At 62.0% G+C, this 14,659-nt stretch overlaps 1 protein-coding gene across 1 annotated transcript in view; it reads left to right on the forward strand.

Annotated features, from left to right (window-relative positions):
* COL7A1 (collagen type VII alpha 1 chain) overlaps positions 1–14,659 on the forward strand; it is a 33,487-nt gene that overhangs the window by 2,008 nt on the left and 16,820 nt on the right. The window contains exons 6-64 of the mRNA XM_066244982.1: positions 180–343; positions 425–554; positions 658–774; positions 879–1,025; positions 1,111–1,227; positions 1,301–1,450; positions 1,533–1,661; positions 2,270–2,413; positions 2,500–2,625; positions 2,728–2,871; positions 3,355–3,474; positions 3,630–3,773; positions 4,124–4,249; positions 4,333–4,479; positions 4,756–4,878; positions 5,048–5,194; positions 5,426–5,560; positions 5,645–5,791; positions 5,873–6,009; positions 6,263–6,389; positions 6,474–6,620; positions 6,707–6,879; positions 6,982–7,011; positions 7,096–7,122; positions 7,210–7,254; positions 7,332–7,394; positions 7,830–7,901; positions 7,997–8,032; positions 8,186–8,221; positions 8,397–8,468; positions 8,577–8,654; positions 8,889–8,915; positions 8,997–9,050; positions 9,173–9,235; positions 9,329–9,388; positions 9,503–9,538; positions 9,692–9,736; positions 9,814–9,849; positions 10,212–10,256; positions 10,340–10,375; positions 10,500–10,532; positions 10,881–10,913; positions 11,060–11,113; positions 11,188–11,247; positions 11,341–11,376; positions 11,475–11,555; positions 11,658–11,693; positions 11,888–11,932; positions 12,187–12,258; positions 12,494–12,538; positions 12,771–12,797; positions 13,032–13,061; positions 13,192–13,272; positions 13,345–13,380; positions 13,456–13,491; positions 13,566–13,646; positions 13,875–13,910; positions 14,273–14,335; positions 14,420–14,464. Coding sequence (XP_066101079.1) covers positions 180–343; positions 425–554; positions 658–774; positions 879–1,025; positions 1,111–1,227; positions 1,301–1,450; positions 1,533–1,661; positions 2,270–2,413; positions 2,500–2,625; positions 2,728–2,871; positions 3,355–3,474; positions 3,630–3,773; positions 4,124–4,249; positions 4,333–4,479; positions 4,756–4,878; positions 5,048–5,194; positions 5,426–5,560; positions 5,645–5,791; positions 5,873–6,009; positions 6,263–6,389; positions 6,474–6,620; positions 6,707–6,879; positions 6,982–7,011; positions 7,096–7,122; positions 7,210–7,254; positions 7,332–7,394; positions 7,830–7,901; positions 7,997–8,032; positions 8,186–8,221; positions 8,397–8,468; positions 8,577–8,654; positions 8,889–8,915; positions 8,997–9,050; positions 9,173–9,235; positions 9,329–9,388; positions 9,503–9,538; positions 9,692–9,736; positions 9,814–9,849; positions 10,212–10,256; positions 10,340–10,375; positions 10,500–10,532; positions 10,881–10,913; positions 11,060–11,113; positions 11,188–11,247; positions 11,341–11,376; positions 11,475–11,555; positions 11,658–11,693; positions 11,888–11,932; positions 12,187–12,258; positions 12,494–12,538; positions 12,771–12,797; positions 13,032–13,061; positions 13,192–13,272; positions 13,345–13,380; positions 13,456–13,491; positions 13,566–13,646; positions 13,875–13,910; positions 14,273–14,335; positions 14,420–14,464 — 4,832 coding nt within the window. The remainder of the gene's footprint in view (positions 1–179; positions 344–424; positions 555–657; positions 775–878; positions 1,026–1,110; positions 1,228–1,300; positions 1,451–1,532; positions 1,662–2,269; positions 2,414–2,499; positions 2,626–2,727; positions 2,872–3,354; positions 3,475–3,629; positions 3,774–4,123; positions 4,250–4,332; positions 4,480–4,755; positions 4,879–5,047; positions 5,195–5,425; positions 5,561–5,644; positions 5,792–5,872; positions 6,010–6,262; positions 6,390–6,473; positions 6,621–6,706; positions 6,880–6,981; positions 7,012–7,095; positions 7,123–7,209; positions 7,255–7,331; positions 7,395–7,829; positions 7,902–7,996; positions 8,033–8,185; positions 8,222–8,396; positions 8,469–8,576; positions 8,655–8,888; positions 8,916–8,996; positions 9,051–9,172; positions 9,236–9,328; positions 9,389–9,502; positions 9,539–9,691; positions 9,737–9,813; positions 9,850–10,211; positions 10,257–10,339; positions 10,376–10,499; positions 10,533–10,880; positions 10,914–11,059; positions 11,114–11,187; positions 11,248–11,340; positions 11,377–11,474; positions 11,556–11,657; positions 11,694–11,887; positions 11,933–12,186; positions 12,259–12,493; positions 12,539–12,770; positions 12,798–13,031; positions 13,062–13,191; positions 13,273–13,344; positions 13,381–13,455; positions 13,492–13,565; positions 13,647–13,874; positions 13,911–14,272; positions 14,336–14,419; positions 14,465–14,659) is intronic.

Consider the following 14,659-nt stretch of genomic DNA (forward strand, 5'->3'; position numbering starts at 1 on the left):
AGTCCCTGCTCACCTTGTGTGCCCTGACCTGGACCTCCGACCCCAATCCCATCCCGTGTGCTCCTAGCACCAAGCTGGGGGTGCTGTCCTCTGGTCCCGCCCTGGGGGTGCTGACCCTACACCCTGTGCTCCTGACCCCTGATCCTGCGGATGATCCTGCCTGATTCCCCCTTTCCCAGCTGATGACTCGACCTCTGGTCCACGAGACCTGGTGCTTTCTGAGCCAAGCAGTCAATCCTTGAGAGTACAGTGGACAGCGGCCACTGGCCCTGTGACTGGCTACAAAGTCCAGTACACCCCCCTGACAGGGCTGGGGCAACCACTGCCGAGTGAGCGGCAGGAGGTAAAGATGTCAGGAGCGGTGGGTGGAGGGCTGGGGACTTGGCTGGGCCAAATGAGGTGACCTCTCTCTGTCCCTGGGCAGGTGAGCGTGCCAGCTGGGGAGACCAGCGTACGGCTGCAGGGTCTCCGGCCGCTGACCGAGTACCAAGTGACTGTGGTTGCTCTCTACGCCAACAGCATCGGGGAGGCTGTGAGCGGGACAGCCCGGACTGGTGAGCAGTTCCGCCGACCTCTGACCCCACCCACCTCACAACCCGCCCCAGTAGCCCCTTCCCACTCCTGACTCCATTCCTCCCCGGTGCAACCTTCTCCTAGCCGCCCTGGAGGGGCCAGAGCTGACCATCCAGAACACCACAGCACACAGCCTCCTGGTGGCCTGGCAGAGTGTGCCCGGTGCCACTGGCTACCGTGTGACATGGCGGGTCCTCCCTGGTGAGTCCTCAGAGGTGTGGTTTGAAGGGAAATCCCCATACCTCAGACAGGAATGAGAGCCCTGAGTCTGCAAGATCCACGACCCCTCTGTGTGCCCCTCACAGGTGGGGCCCCGCAGCAGCAGGAGCTGGGCCCTGGGCACGGGTCAGTGTTGCTTCATAGCCTGGAGCCTGGCACGGACTATGAGGTGACTGTGAGCGCCCTGCTTGGCCGTAGTGAGGGGCCTGCCACCTCCGTGACTACCCGTACTGGTGAGAAGGCCGGGTGCTTTCTTCAGGCTGGGTGGGCAGGCAGGCAGGGCATGACGCCCACTGAGGCCTTCTGTGCCCTGGGCAGACACTTCCGTTGAGCAGACACTGCGCGCGGTCATCCTGGGCCCCACCTCCATCCTCCTTTCCTGGAACGTGGTGCCTGAGGCTCGTGGCTACCGGCTGGAGTGGCGGCGTGAGAGCGGTCAGTGGAGGGGCAAAGGGAGGCAGGCAGGGTTGGGGCTTGGCTTCAGCTGGCCTGACCCCATCATCCACAGGCTTGGAGGTGCCGCAGAAGGTGGTGTTGCCCTCTGGCGTGACCCGCTACCAGTTGGATGGGCTGCAGCCAGGCACTGAGTACCGCTTCACGCTCTACACTCTGCTGGAGGGCCGCGAGGTGGCCACACCTGCAACTGTGGTCCCCACTGGTGAGGTCTCAGTGGGCCTGGCCAGGTGACAGGGGAAAATGCAGGGTCTCTGGGCTGCCTCTCATGCTATGTTCTCCAGCAGGACCAGAGCAGCCTGTGGGCCCGGTGACGGGCCTACAGGCGACCGAGCTGCCAGGGCAGCGGGTGCGAGTGTCCTGGAGCCCCGTTCCTGGTGCCACTGAGTACCGCATCACTGTACGCGGCACCCAGGGTGAGGTGGACACAGCCAGCAACCCCCCCACACACTAAAGTTCCAGTCCTCGGGGTCTGATTGCACCCTCTCTCTGTCTCCTTCCACTCCTGGGTCTCCACAGCCTCCTCCTGTCTTCTTGTCCCTCCACCTCCAAAAATAGCAGAGTCCAGACCTGTCACAGGGTCTGCTGCCCTCTACTCTGTTCCACCCAGAGCCGTCTCTGCTTCCTACCCTGTCCATGGCTTTCGCCCTTCTTCACAAACTACGAGCTCCATCCCTACCCTTCTATTACCCCAGCTGTGACCATTGGCACACTGACCTCTCATCCCACGTCCCCAAGCAATACTGACCCATTACCCCACATCACCAATGGCCTATCAACTCACATCACAGTCCACTGACCCCTTTCATCCTGTGTCCTTATTTGTCACTGGCCCTTGTGATCCCATGTCACTGTCCATCACTGACTCCTTGTTTCCCATGTCCTCATCTCTCACCCTCTTCATTTCATGGCCCGCCCCTCACTGACCCTTTCCATCCTGTATGTCTGTCCATGCCTGACCACCATCAGCCCACATCCCTGTATCTCACAGACCCCTGCCTGCTTGTCCTGCCTCCTCCTTTAGGGGTCGAGCGGACCTTGGTGCTTCCCGGGAGTCAGACAGCCTTTGACTTGGATGACGTCCGGGCTGGGCTGAGCTACACTGTGCGGGTGTCTGCTCGAGCGGGCCCCCGAGAGGGTGGTGCCAGCATCCTCACTGTCCGCCGGGGTGAGCACTGCCGGAGGTTGTAGGGGTCAGCTGCCTGACTCGCTGGGTCCTAGTCTTGACCCCCGACCTCTATTTCTAATCCCCAGAGCCAGAAACCTCACTTGCCATCCCAGGGCTGCGGGTTGTGGCATCCGATGCAACTCGAGTGAGGGTAGCCTGGGGACCTGTTCCTGGAGCCAGTGGATTTCGGGTTAGATGGAAGACGGACAGTGGTCAGTGTGTGATGTGTGGGAGGGTCGCTGAGGGGAACGACCAGGGTATGGGAGACCAAGGGGGCAGGCAGGAGCCATGCCAACACTTCCGTCATATGCTAGGTCCAGAGTCCAGCCAGACACTGCCCCCAGAATCCACTGCTGCAGATCTCACGGGGTTGCGGCCTGGAACCTCCTACCAGGTGGCTGTGTCTGCACTGCGCGGGAGAGAGGAGGGCACGCCTGTGGTCATCGTGGCTCGAACTGGTCAGACCCCCAGGGCGCCCCTGTCGGGCCCTTCCTTCTCCTTGGATCTCCAGTCTCCCCCATCTGACTTCCACTGCCCCATCCCTCCCAGTCCCTGCTGCCCCCTCAGTCTCCTGGCCTCCTCCTGAGCTCCTGCCCCCTCAGGCTCCTCTGCCTCTCGCCCAGGAACACTGTCTTTGCCTTGAATCAACACCCCTTCATCCCACAGGCTCCTGCTGCCTTTGCTGCTGGACCCTCCTCTCCTCTTACACTTATACTTTCTCCATTGTCAGACCCTTGCTGCCTCCTAATACCTCCATAGCAACCCTGTTACCTTCTCATCTGACCCTCTTGTCTCTCGTATTCCTGTCACCTGCCACCTCAGAATCGCACTGTCCCCTTTGTCAGCATCCCCACTTCTCCCCCCACCTGATTCATTTACTTACCTCCCTCGTTTGACCTTCCACTATCTCCCCCATCTGACTCCCCGCTGTCTCTCCCCAGACCCACTGGGCCCGGTGAGGACAGTCCATGTGACTCAAGCCAGCAGCTCATCTGTCACCATTGCCTGGAATAGAGTTCCTGGTGCCACCAGATACAGGGTCTCTTGGCACTCAGGCCATGGTGGGGACCAGGGGTGTGGAGGGGCCCAGAGGTTTGGGAGGGTTGCGGGGGGTGGGCCTGGGTGGGATAGAGGCTGAGGTTTTCTCAGGGGTCCAGGCAGGGCATGGGGGTCCAGAGTCTGCTAGCCCTGGAGCCGCCTTCATCCTCACTCCCAGGCCCAGAGAAATCCCTGCTGGTTTCTGGGGAATCCACAGTGGCTAAGCTGGATGGGCTGGAGCCCGATACCGAGTACACGGTGCATGTGTGGGCCCATGTGGCCGGCGCAGATGGGACCCCCGCTTCTGTGGTTGTGAGGACCGGTGAGTGGACCCTGACCAGCTGCCAACCACATCTCATTGGCTACCCCACCCTGCGATGTATTCCTGACTACTCCAGCTGCCCACTCCATCACTGCTCGGTGGGCTTCTCTGCTCGCACTGACCCACCCCTCACTGACTATGTATCCAGCCACAGCGACCTTCTGGCTGCTCCACACTGCCCACTCTAAGGGACTGACCTGTTTTCTTTCACAGGTTTCCTATACTGACTCGTCCATACTAACCTCACTCTGACCTTCAGACCTCCTTGCATTGACCACCCCTGCACTGTCACCCTGTCCTCTGCCAGCCATTCAGTGGCCTCTGACCCCTTACCCTGCCTCTGCCTCCAGACCCTGAGCCGGTGGGCAGTGTGTCAAAGCTGCAGATCCTCAATGCTTCCAGTGAAGTTCTGCGGATCACCTGGGTGGGAGTCCCTGGAGCCACAGCCTACAGACTGGTCTGGGGCCGGAGCGAGGGTATGGTTCCCTGACCTTGCCCTTGTCCCCTGTGGATGAAATCACCCCCACCCCTGACCGTCGACGTGTGCTCGCCTGGACAGGTGGCCCCACGAGACAACAGATACTCCCAGGAAACACGGACTCCGCAGAAATACGGGGCCTGGAAGGCGGAGTCAGCTACTTCGTGCGAGTAACTGCACTCGTTGGGGACCGTGAGGGCGCACCTGTCTCCGTTGTCGTCACCACACGTAGGCGGAGCTTGTCTTAGGGAGAGCCTTGGATTGGTGGCCTGGGAGGCTGGGGGCGGGGTTTGTGCTCGGGATTGAAATGAGGACCGGGGCTGGGGAGAGAGCCTGTGGGCGTGGTCTGAGCGGGGAGGCGGGGTGAAGCCTGGGACGGGACAGGCAGAGGGGCCGACTTGGGGCGGTGCGTGTTCCCGGGGCGGTGCGTGTTCCCGGGGCGGTGGGATTAGCGCCCAGACCAGCGGGAACAGAGCCCCGCTGATTCCCTTGCTTTCTCTCAAGCGCCTGAGGAAGCCCCAGCCCTGGAAACCCTTCGCGTAGTGCAGCGAGGGGAGCATTCGCTGTGGCTGCGCTGGCAGCCGGTGCCCGGAGCACAAGGCTTCCGTCTGCGTTGGCGACCCGAGGGTGAGAAGTGCCCCCGGGAGGGGGTTAGGGACCACTGGGGGGGGCTGTGGTCAGCCAGGCGAGGTCATTGTCAGGAAGTAGATGAGGGTCACTGAGGGAAGGTCCATTAGTGCTGAGCTATAACATCCTCCCACGTGCCTCCCGCCCCCCACTCTCATGCCTGCCCCAGGTGGCCAGGAACAGTCCAGGGTCCTGGGGCCTGAGCTCAGCAGCTATGAACTGGACGGGCTGGAGCCAGGGACTCCATACCGCGTGTGGCTGAGTGTCTTGTGGCCTTCTGGAGAAGGACCCCCCACGGAAGTGACTGCGTACACGGGTGAGCCCAGAGGGCCCATCCTTCTCTGGTGTGCTCCTCCCCCCACTGATGACCCATCCTGATTTTCTGCACCCTATAACCTTGAGTGACTTCTCCAATAGCCCCTCCTACCACTCCTGACCCTGGGGCGACCCCAGCATGACTTCCTCTGACACTTCACTAAAGTGAACCTCTCCCAAGTGGGTTCTCAGGAAAGAGACCCCGATCCCTGGCTTTTGATTCCTCCTTCAGAGTCACCTCGTGTCCCAAGCACTGAGCTGCGTGTGGCAGACACCTCAGTTGACTCAGTGACTCTGGTCTGGAACCCAGTGTCTGGAGTATCCAGCTACATCCTATCCTGGAGGCCACTCGGAGGCCCTGGCCAAGGTAGGGGAGGCCAGGGCAGGGGGGGGGGCTGGCAGTGGGGCGCCACAGAGGGCCTCCTGTTTAACTGAGTGCTGTCCTCTGCAGAAAAGCCTGCTGCCTCACAGACACTTCCAGGGATCTCGAGCTCCCAACGGGTGACAGGGCTAGAGCCTGGCATCTCTTACGTCTTCTCCCTGACCCCCATCCGGGAGGGTGTACGGGGTCCTGAGTCCTCTGTCACACACAGTCCAGGTATGGTGGGCACCACGGGAGGCGCCTAAGGGAGTCACTAGATGCGCCAACCACTTTAATAACTGGGCCCACTTCTTGTAGTATGTCCCCGTGGCCTGATGGACCTGGTGTTCCTGCTGCACACCACTCGGGACAATGCTCACCGCTCAGAGGCTGTGAAGCGAGCCCTGGGCCGTCTGGTGTCTGCACTTGGGCCTCTTGGGCCACAGGCGGTCCAGGTTTGCCTCCAGACGCAGCCAGACCCTTACCTGTCCCGGCCATCCCCCACCCTGGGCTCCACACCAGCTGCCATTTCCCCACCCCATTATCAGCTGAGGCTTCTCCCAGCCTTTCCCCAGGGTCCAGATCTCCTCACCAGCCGCTTGCCTCCTATCCCTGCTGAGCCCTAACAGTCCTGGTTAAGTTCCTCCCCAGGCTCTGTTTTTCCCACCCCTGCTTTGTCATCCCAGGCATTGTGTCTCCCCCCTCCAGGTTGGCCTCCTGACCTACAGTCACCGGCCGTCCCCACTGTTCCCACTGAACAGTTCCTACGACCTCGGTATCATCCTGCAGAAGATCCGCAACATCCCCTACATGGACCCAAGTGGGAACAACCTGGGTAGAGACTGCAGTAGACGCGGACTCTTGAGGCTTCTCCTTTGGGAGCTTGGTACCCCTGGGTTCTGACATTTCTTTCTCCCAGGCACCGCCGTGGTCAAAGCTCATAAATACCTGCTGGCACCAGATGCTCCTGGACGCCGTCGGCAAGTGCCAGGGGTGATGGTACTGCTGGTGGATGAGCCCTTGAGAAGTGACATCTTCAACCCTATCCGCGAGGCCCAGGCTGCTGGTGAGGCGCAGGGCTGGTGTGGATGAGGCCTGGCACAAGGCTGGCCCTGACCAGGTTGTCATGTAGGCTGCTGGACCTCCCCTTAGGGCTCAAAGTGATGATCTTGGGTCTGGCGGGAGCTGACCCAGAACAGCTGCGTCGCTTGGTGCCGGGTGTGGACCCTGTCCAGACCTTTGTCGCTGTGGATGATGGTCCAAGCTTGGATCGGGCAGTCAGTAGTCTGGCAACAGCCCTGTGTCAGGCAGCTTTGGCCACTCAGGTTTGTAAGGGGCCTTGGGGGGCAGGGGCTGGGTCACGGAAAGAAGGGGTCTGGGGACTCTGGGTAAAACAGCATAGCTTCAAGGAGACCCTGTGTCCACAGCTACAGCCTTGCTCGGTGCACTGTCCACAGGTAAGTGTCCAGGGCTGAGAGGGCAGCTGAGGGCCATGCCTGTGATTAGCCACTCTGACCCTTGTCTGATATGTCTTTCCCCAGGGCCAGAAGGGGGAACCCGGAGAGGCGGTGAGTAGCCCTGATGGGGGTAGAGAAGGGTTGGGAATCTGGGGCAGGGGAGGTTAGTAGCACGGACTCACTGACCACCTTTTCTAGGGCCTGAAAGGACAAGATGGGCCTCCTGGCCCCCCTGGCCTCCCGGTGAGTGGCTCCCCACACCTGTCCTCCGCGCCCGACTGCACACACCTCCTTACCTGCTCTCTCCTTTCTCCTCTCAGGGCAGGACTGGTGCTCCCGGCCCCCAGGGCCCCCCTGGGAGTTCCATTGCCAAGGGTGACAGGGTGAGTGGAGACCATTGAGGTCCCCCTGAGACACTCCTCGACGTTTCCTCCGGGTTTTAGAAGAGAAAAGGGAATGGCAGAGTTCGAACCACAGAGTGTCTGTCCCTAGAAGCCCTGACTAGATTTATCAAGCCCACCAGAGACGCTGGGGAGGGGTGTGAAGTAGATGGGCCAGAGGGGTTTCGACACCCCTGGAGAGCCTGGGGGAAGTTCTGAGTCCCAGGGACAGGAAGGCCCTCTGCCCCTCGCTGCCCTTGTGCCTGAGGTAGGTTCGTCCAGCTCGGAGGGGCTGCTTCTCTACCCGCTGCTCCCCATCCCCGACACTCGGGGGGCCTGCAGGGTGAGGAGTCCAGATGAGGACTAGTGGGGCTCCTTCAGAAAGCTGGGGGCACTGAGGGAGGGCACCTTCCTGCCCTGACCTCTGTGCCTCCTCAGGGCTTCCCCGGAGCAAATGGGGCTCCAGGCAGCCCTGGCCGCCCTGGGGTTCCCGGAACGCCTGGCCCGGAGGTGAGTGAGCCTTGCCCTTGTAGGTCACATGGTGGGACACTGCGCTTGAGCAGGAGGGGTGGTCTGACTGTCCTGACTGTGACCTCCATTTATAGGGCTCCCCTGGAGGGCCTGGACCTCGTGGAGAACCAGTAAGTTTGCTGTCCCTTGTCAGCTCTCCCAGGATTTTCCCAGAGTTCTTTCTGTGGAGTGGGCACCTGGGAGGGGGGCGGTGTTGGCTTGTGGGGGCCCACCCTGAGACTCGCCTGAGACTAAGCATCATCCTTTGTTCTTTTCATCCTCAGGGAGAGCGAGGACCTCGAGGCCCAAAGGGGGAACCGGTAGGTGAGAGGAGAAGGGCGGGAGCCAGCGTGTCCCAGGGAGGAGCCGGGCTGCCCAGGCCGGACACTGCGGGGCCCAAGGCCTCCTAAGGAATGGCTGGGGTACCTCTAGGGACTGCTCCCATCTCAAGGCTCCCATACCCTGAATCCTGCTTGCTGCTTTCTGTTGCTGCAGGGAGAGCCTGGACATGTCACCGGTGGGGAGGGCCCGGGCCTTCCTGGGAGGAAAGGGGACCCCGGACCTCCGGTGAGTTTTAGGGCACACAGGGGCAAGTGATGTGTGGTGAGGAGCCACGGGAGGCCGGGCAGGAGCAGGTCTGTGGGGTGGTTCTTCATTCTCAGTCTCGTCCGTCAGGGCCCTCCTGGATCTCGTGGCCCATTGGGGGACCCAGGACCCCGCGGTCCCCCAGGACTTCCTGGAATGGCTGTGAAGGTGACAGCATGACCCTCATATGGTCTCATGGCCTCCATGTGATCCAGTGGCCTGGTGACTCCATTTGAATCCTCCTGGTTGTTGTGAGCCCATGTGAACCCTTGACCCCTCCATGGCTCCTCAGTTCCCCCATGGCCTTCATAATCCAATCGGACCCCGTGACCCTCATTCCTCCTGGTTTCTTGGGGAGTGCAGGTGTGGGCCAGGCTCATGAGGTCATGATCTGTCTTCTAGGGTGACAAAGGCGATCGTGGGGAGCGGGTAAGTGAGGGACAAGGTCTGCAAGGGTGGCTGGGAGTCCGATTCCCTTTGACCATCCCCTGACCTGTGCTTCTCTCCCAGGGCCCCCCTGGACCAGGTGATGGCAGCACTGCTCTGGGGGAGCCCGGGCTGCCGGTAAGGCCCTGGGGCCATGCTCAGTGGTGTGGACAGAGGGCTGGGGGCTCTGCTGGGGGGGCAGTGGGTGGGTACTGGGCCTCAGAGTTTGGGGTGCACTTTTTTTACTCACTTCCTCCTAGGGTCTTCCTGGGAGCCCTGGACTCCAAGGCCCAGCTGGCCCCTCTGGGGAGAAAGGAGAAAAGGTAGTCTAGCTGACCTCTTGGTGTCGCAGTTCTGGGACAGGGGGCTCTGGGTGCTGGTGGGCAGGGTCTTGTACCCATCTGCTTCTCTTTCAGGGTGACTGTGAGGTTGGAGCCCCAGGTCTCCCGGGACGACCCGGGACCCCGGGCGAGCGGGTGAGTGTCGGGCCGGGGGTTCTGAGTGGGGTGGGCCTAGCTCCAGCCCCGACCCTCAGCCGTGAACCTTCTGTTCCGTCTCTGCCCAAACCTAAGTCTCTGAACCCCTTCCAGGGCCTACGGGGACCTGCTGGGGATGTTGGCCCCAAAGTAAGTGCCGTTTTAAGAGAGATCTGGTGTGAGGGTTGACACACTGGGACCCCTGTGGCATTCGGGAGGTGGGAGGTCAGGAGAGAAGGGTCCTTCGGGAGTCTGAAACACGTTGTCGGAAGTTCGACAGTCACCCTGTCTCCCTCCCCGCAGGGTGACCGGGGACTGCCGGGGGCTGTGGGTGAGACTGGCGAGAAGGTAAGTGTGGCCTGGGGACCCTCCGAGCCCTGAGGGTCTGGGGCCAGACTCGGCTCTCACCCATTCTGTTCCATCAGGGCCAGCGTGGACCCCCTGGGCCAGTGGGACCCCAGGTGAGCCCACTAGCCCCAGTGCTAGTGCCAGCTGACCTAGGCTCTAGGCCCCCTACTGGTTCTGACTTTTTCATCCTTGACCCCCAGCCCCTGCCCTTTGACCCCTCCTCGCATGCTCATAATCAGTCCTGATGTAGGTTCTAACCCTCAACCCCAGGGACCTGCTTTTAGCTTTCTGACCCTGCTGAACTGACCTTGACTTCCACTGACCTGAAGTTTGACTCCTGAGTTTGACCCCTGCAGACTTCTGTCCTGATCTTCTCTGACCTCTCTCCACCCCTGTCCCCAACCTCTCGCCTTTTTTTTTTTGTCATAATTACCCTGTCCCTACCCCCTGGTTCAGCATGTCTACTTGTCCCCAGGGACCGCCGGGAGTCGCTGGGCATCCTGGAGCGGAGGGTCCTGAAGTGAGTTTGTGACTGTGGTGGGACCAATAGTGGGGCTTTCAAGTGTCCTTCCTCTCCCGGGCTGACGCTTTCTCCACACGCAGGGGCCGCCAGGACCCACGGGCCGCCGAGGAGAGAAGGTGGGTTATGGGCTGGGGCCAGTGTCCCTCCCCTGCCCCCACAGCAAGGGTTGTGGCGAGTGAGACACTAGGACTGTGGGTGCCTGGGTGGGTCTCCATCTCTGCATCTGTCCTTTCTCCACAGGGGGAGCCAGGCCGCCCTGGGGACGCCGCTGTGGTGAGTGAGGGGATGGTGGGCGCAGAGCAGTGCAGCCCCGTGGGCAGTAGTGACCGACCTGTACGCCAGTGTCTGTATAACCTTGAGACTTGGGGCCGGCTCAGAGCTCTGTGACTCTCGTGCTATGGGATGCCGCCCAGCTCTCAGCCGTGATCCTGTAACTCCATGGCCACCATACAGGTCGTGAGCTCTGTGAGCCCTGCCCTGCTCCCAGCAGGGCCTCTGTGGCCTCTGGGGGGAATCTGGGCTCTGTAACTTCCAGTTCTGTGTAACCCCGTCCTCAGTGAAGCCCACCACACTCTGACCCCTGGGCTAGGACAAGCTGTGTTTGTCCGGTTTGTTTTTCAGGGCCCTGCTGGTGCTGGAGTCAAAGGAGAGAAGGTATTCCGGGGAGTGAGGGGAGGCTGTCCCAGGGTCGAGGTCAAGGTCATAGGGCCTGCCTAGAGGCCGTGACGGTCATGGCATGGCCGCTGCATAGAGGGGTCAGGGAGCCTGGGGCCGGCGCTGATGGTCTTCTTCACCCCCAGGGAGACATGGGGCCCGCTGGGCCCAGAGGAGCCACGGGAGTCAAAGGGGAGCCGGTGAGTGAAGGGGACGTGTTTCGGGGAGAGCACAGGAAGGTTTTGCCGCCTACCTCTGACCCTTCTGCCCGCAGGGCCCACCTGGCTTGGCTCTTCCTGGAGATCCTGGCCCCAAGGGAGACCCTGGAACCCGGGTGAGTAAATGTGGGGATAGGGAGAGTGATAGAAGGAGATGAACTGGTACCTAGGAGCCCCAACTAAGTCCTGCCCCCTCCCCACCCCTGCAGGGCCCCATCGGCCTCACTGGCAGAGCTGGACCCCCGGTGAGTGCCTGTGACCTTGGGTCATGTCAAGGTTTCTGGGGTCACCTTTTCTCAAGGGCTGCCTGCTCTATGCAGCCGCATTCTCGCCTCCTCCGCAGGGTGACTCAGGGCCTCCGGGAGAGAAGGGAGACCCCGGGCGGCCTGGCCCCGCAGGACCTGCCGGCCCCCGAGGGCGAGACGTAAGAGGCCTGGGTGGAGGGAGCCCTCGGCGGCCAGCGGGGAGGAGGGTGTTGCTGGCCTCAGCTGGGGTCGGGACCTAGGCTGACTCGGATGTCTCACAGGGTGAAGTTGGAGAGAAAGGTGACGAGGGCCCCCCGGTGAGACTCCCTTCCCCCTGCGGTTTCTGATCCTTACCCTTGAGCTGTGATCCCCGGGCGGGGAGCTCCACCCGGTCACCCAGTCCAGCCTCTTGCCCCCTGTCCAGCCAGTGCCCAGCCCCTCTCTGTCCCCACTCCCTGAGGTGGTCGCAGCCTAACTCACCTGCTTCTTGTGGCTCTCTCTCCATCACCAGGGTGACCCAGGCCTGCCTGGAAAGAGCGGAGAGCGTGGCCTTCGGGTGAGGCCCGGCGGGGGAAGTGGGGGGTGACCAGGGAGCCTGCAGAGGTGGGCGTGAGGGCAGCAGGGACCTCTGAGGGGAGAAGGGCGATGGAAGAGTTCAGAGGGGGGAGGGGACCCTGCAGGGTGGCGTGCCATGACGGGAAACTCTGGCATAGTTTTGGCAGTTATGGGGAACCTGGGATAGGATGGGGGTGTCAGAGGGGACCCGCACAATGTTGAGAGGGTCTGGCTCAGACAAGTTGTGCTCCACAGGGTCTTCCTGGAGCTCGGGGGCCCATGGGTGAGAAGGGAGACCAGGGAGACCCCGGAGAGGATGGACGAAACGTGAGTCCTAACCTGTGCCCCTGGCCCCTAGCCTCACCTTCTACCTCCAGCCATCCGGTTCCGGCCCCTGATCCCGCCATCCCAAACCCTGAGGTGCTATACCCTCCCAACCATTTCCTGTGACCCCTTCAACCCCCAAAGGCCGCCAGGATTCTCATGAGTCCTTTGGGTGCTTCCAAAGCTCCCCGACACTGCTGCCTAAACTCAGTGTCCCTGACCTTCTAACTCTCTGCAGGGCAGCCCTGGGCCGTCTGGACCCAAGGGGGACCGTGGGGAGCCGGTGAGTTGTGCCAGTGCTCTGGGCTGGGGGGACAGAGACTCCAGTGCTTGGCCTGGTCAGCGCCCACATAAGGGACTGAGGGTCAAGGTGGGGAGCCCTGACCGGCACCTGCAGGCCTCACCTGTCTTTTGGAGTTTGGCTTTGGGGTGCTATAGGGAATCTGGGAAGGCGAACCTCAGCCATGCCCTGGGACCTCAGGGCTCCTGTTGATGACAATTATTTCTTTTCCCAGGGTCCCCCAGGACCCCCTGGACGGCTGGTAAGGGTTAAGCTGGGTCTGGTCCTCCATGGTGCCCCTCTCCGACCCCCGTGGGCTCCATACTGTGTCCCCTCATCCCTTCCACTGACTCCCGCTCTCCCTGCCCCCCGACATCTCTCCGTGGCCCCCTGATATCTTCACTGACCCCACAGGCCTTCACGGCTCCATCGGTCCCCCCCCACCAACTCACGTTCCCTGGTTGAACCAACCTTCTCACTGTCATTCGTCCCACAGGTGGACACAGGACTTGCAGCCAGAGAGAAGGTATCAGCGCCTGTGGGCGGAGTGAGGCCCCGGACACAGGGAGGCAGCCCAAGGCCCCCATGACAGACTCTGCCTCGGGCCTGGTTGTTGCTCGAATGCTGTTCCCTCAACAAGCTTGTCTCTGCCACAGGGAGAGCCTGGGGACCGTGGACAAGAGGGTCCTCGGGGACCCAAGGGGGACCCCGGCCCCCCGGGAGCCGCTGGGGAGAGGGTGAGTGTGGCTGGCCCTGTGGGGTGTGGGCCTGGGAAAGCGGGCTCTGATTGCTTCCTTCTTGATCCTCAGGGCAGCGACGGCCTGCGGGGGTCCCCGGGCCCCCAGGTGAGTAAGGCTCTTGGCCCCGTCAGCCCACGTCTCCAGGCTGCCCTCACCCCTCACTGACCCTGTTTCCTCCAGGGGGACCCAGGTGTCCGAGGCCCACCGGGAGAAAAGGTGAGAGGAAGTAGAGGTTTCTGAATGTGGGCCACCTGATCCTTGGAGGCCCCTTACCTCGTGCTCGTCCCCAGGGTGACCGGGGCCCGCCGGGCCTGGATGGCCGCAACGGGCTGGACGGGAAGCCGGGAGCCCTGGGCCCACCTGGGCTGCACGTGAGTCATGGTGGTCACTACCAGGTCACACCCTTTCCCTCGCCCCTTCAGATGACCCTGGCCTCACTGGGTCTTCTTGGTCTTGATGAGCTCTGGGGCCAGGCGGGTGGGTGGGGGATGTTGCTGCCTTGCAGGCCTGGGGTTCGTAAGAACTAGTGGCGCTGTCAGCAGGCAGTGCCCCTGACCCCATGACCACTGTGAACTCCCTGACTTTGGGTCTCTCCTCAGGGTGCTACAGGCAAAGCTGGGGAACCGGGGAGAGACGTAAGTAAGAGGAGATGTTAGGGGTGGGCGGCTCAGGGGGTCAGCACAGATACAGCCCGGTGATCAGTCACGGCGTCAGCAGAGGTCAGGGGACTGGTCCAGCCCTGTCCTCGGGAGGCGTTCCAGGCGCTGGCAGGCAGGTTCTGGCAGAGTCCCGCGTCCTGACCTCTGCCCTGGGCGCCCTTCCCTCGGGAGTGCCAGACTCCTAACACTTGGGGTCTCTGCCTCAGGGAGTCTTAATGGCACCTCCCAATTCTGGGGGCCTCTACACTGGAGGAGCATCTTCGTGGGGTCCTCCCAGTCAGGGGTGGGCCCAGGGACTACCTCAGTGGCCCCCTCAATCTTAGCAAGGACTTTTTCAGGGGCTTCCAGGCCTTCGAGGAGAACAGGGACCTCCTGGCCCTTCTGGCCCCCCTGGACCACCTGTGAGTCTTGGCTTTCTCGGCTTCCTTTGCCCCCTTACCACTCTCACCGCCTCCTCACTTCTGACCAATGATCCGTTCCCACAGGGAAAGCCGGGAGATGACGGCAAGCCGGGCCTGAATGGGAAAAGTGTGAGTGTCCAGGGCAGTCACGGCGACACCGCCGAGAAACACCAGCACAGGGACATCGCCCCGCTGTGCAGACACAGAGGGGCACGCCCGCACACGTGCTGAGACCTGCCAGCCCAGCCACCCAGTGCTGACGCACAGAGACGTCCTGGACACTTGTCCCTGTGCACACACAGGCAGCCCACAGGCAGTTAGTTA

This window comes from Saccopteryx bilineata, chromosome 10, assembly GCF_036850765.1.
Source record: "Saccopteryx bilineata isolate mSacBil1 chromosome 10, mSacBil1_pri_phased_curated, whole genome shotgun sequence".
In the NCBI taxonomy this organism is placed as follows: Eukaryota; Metazoa; Chordata; class Mammalia; order Chiroptera; family Emballonuridae; genus Saccopteryx; species Saccopteryx bilineata.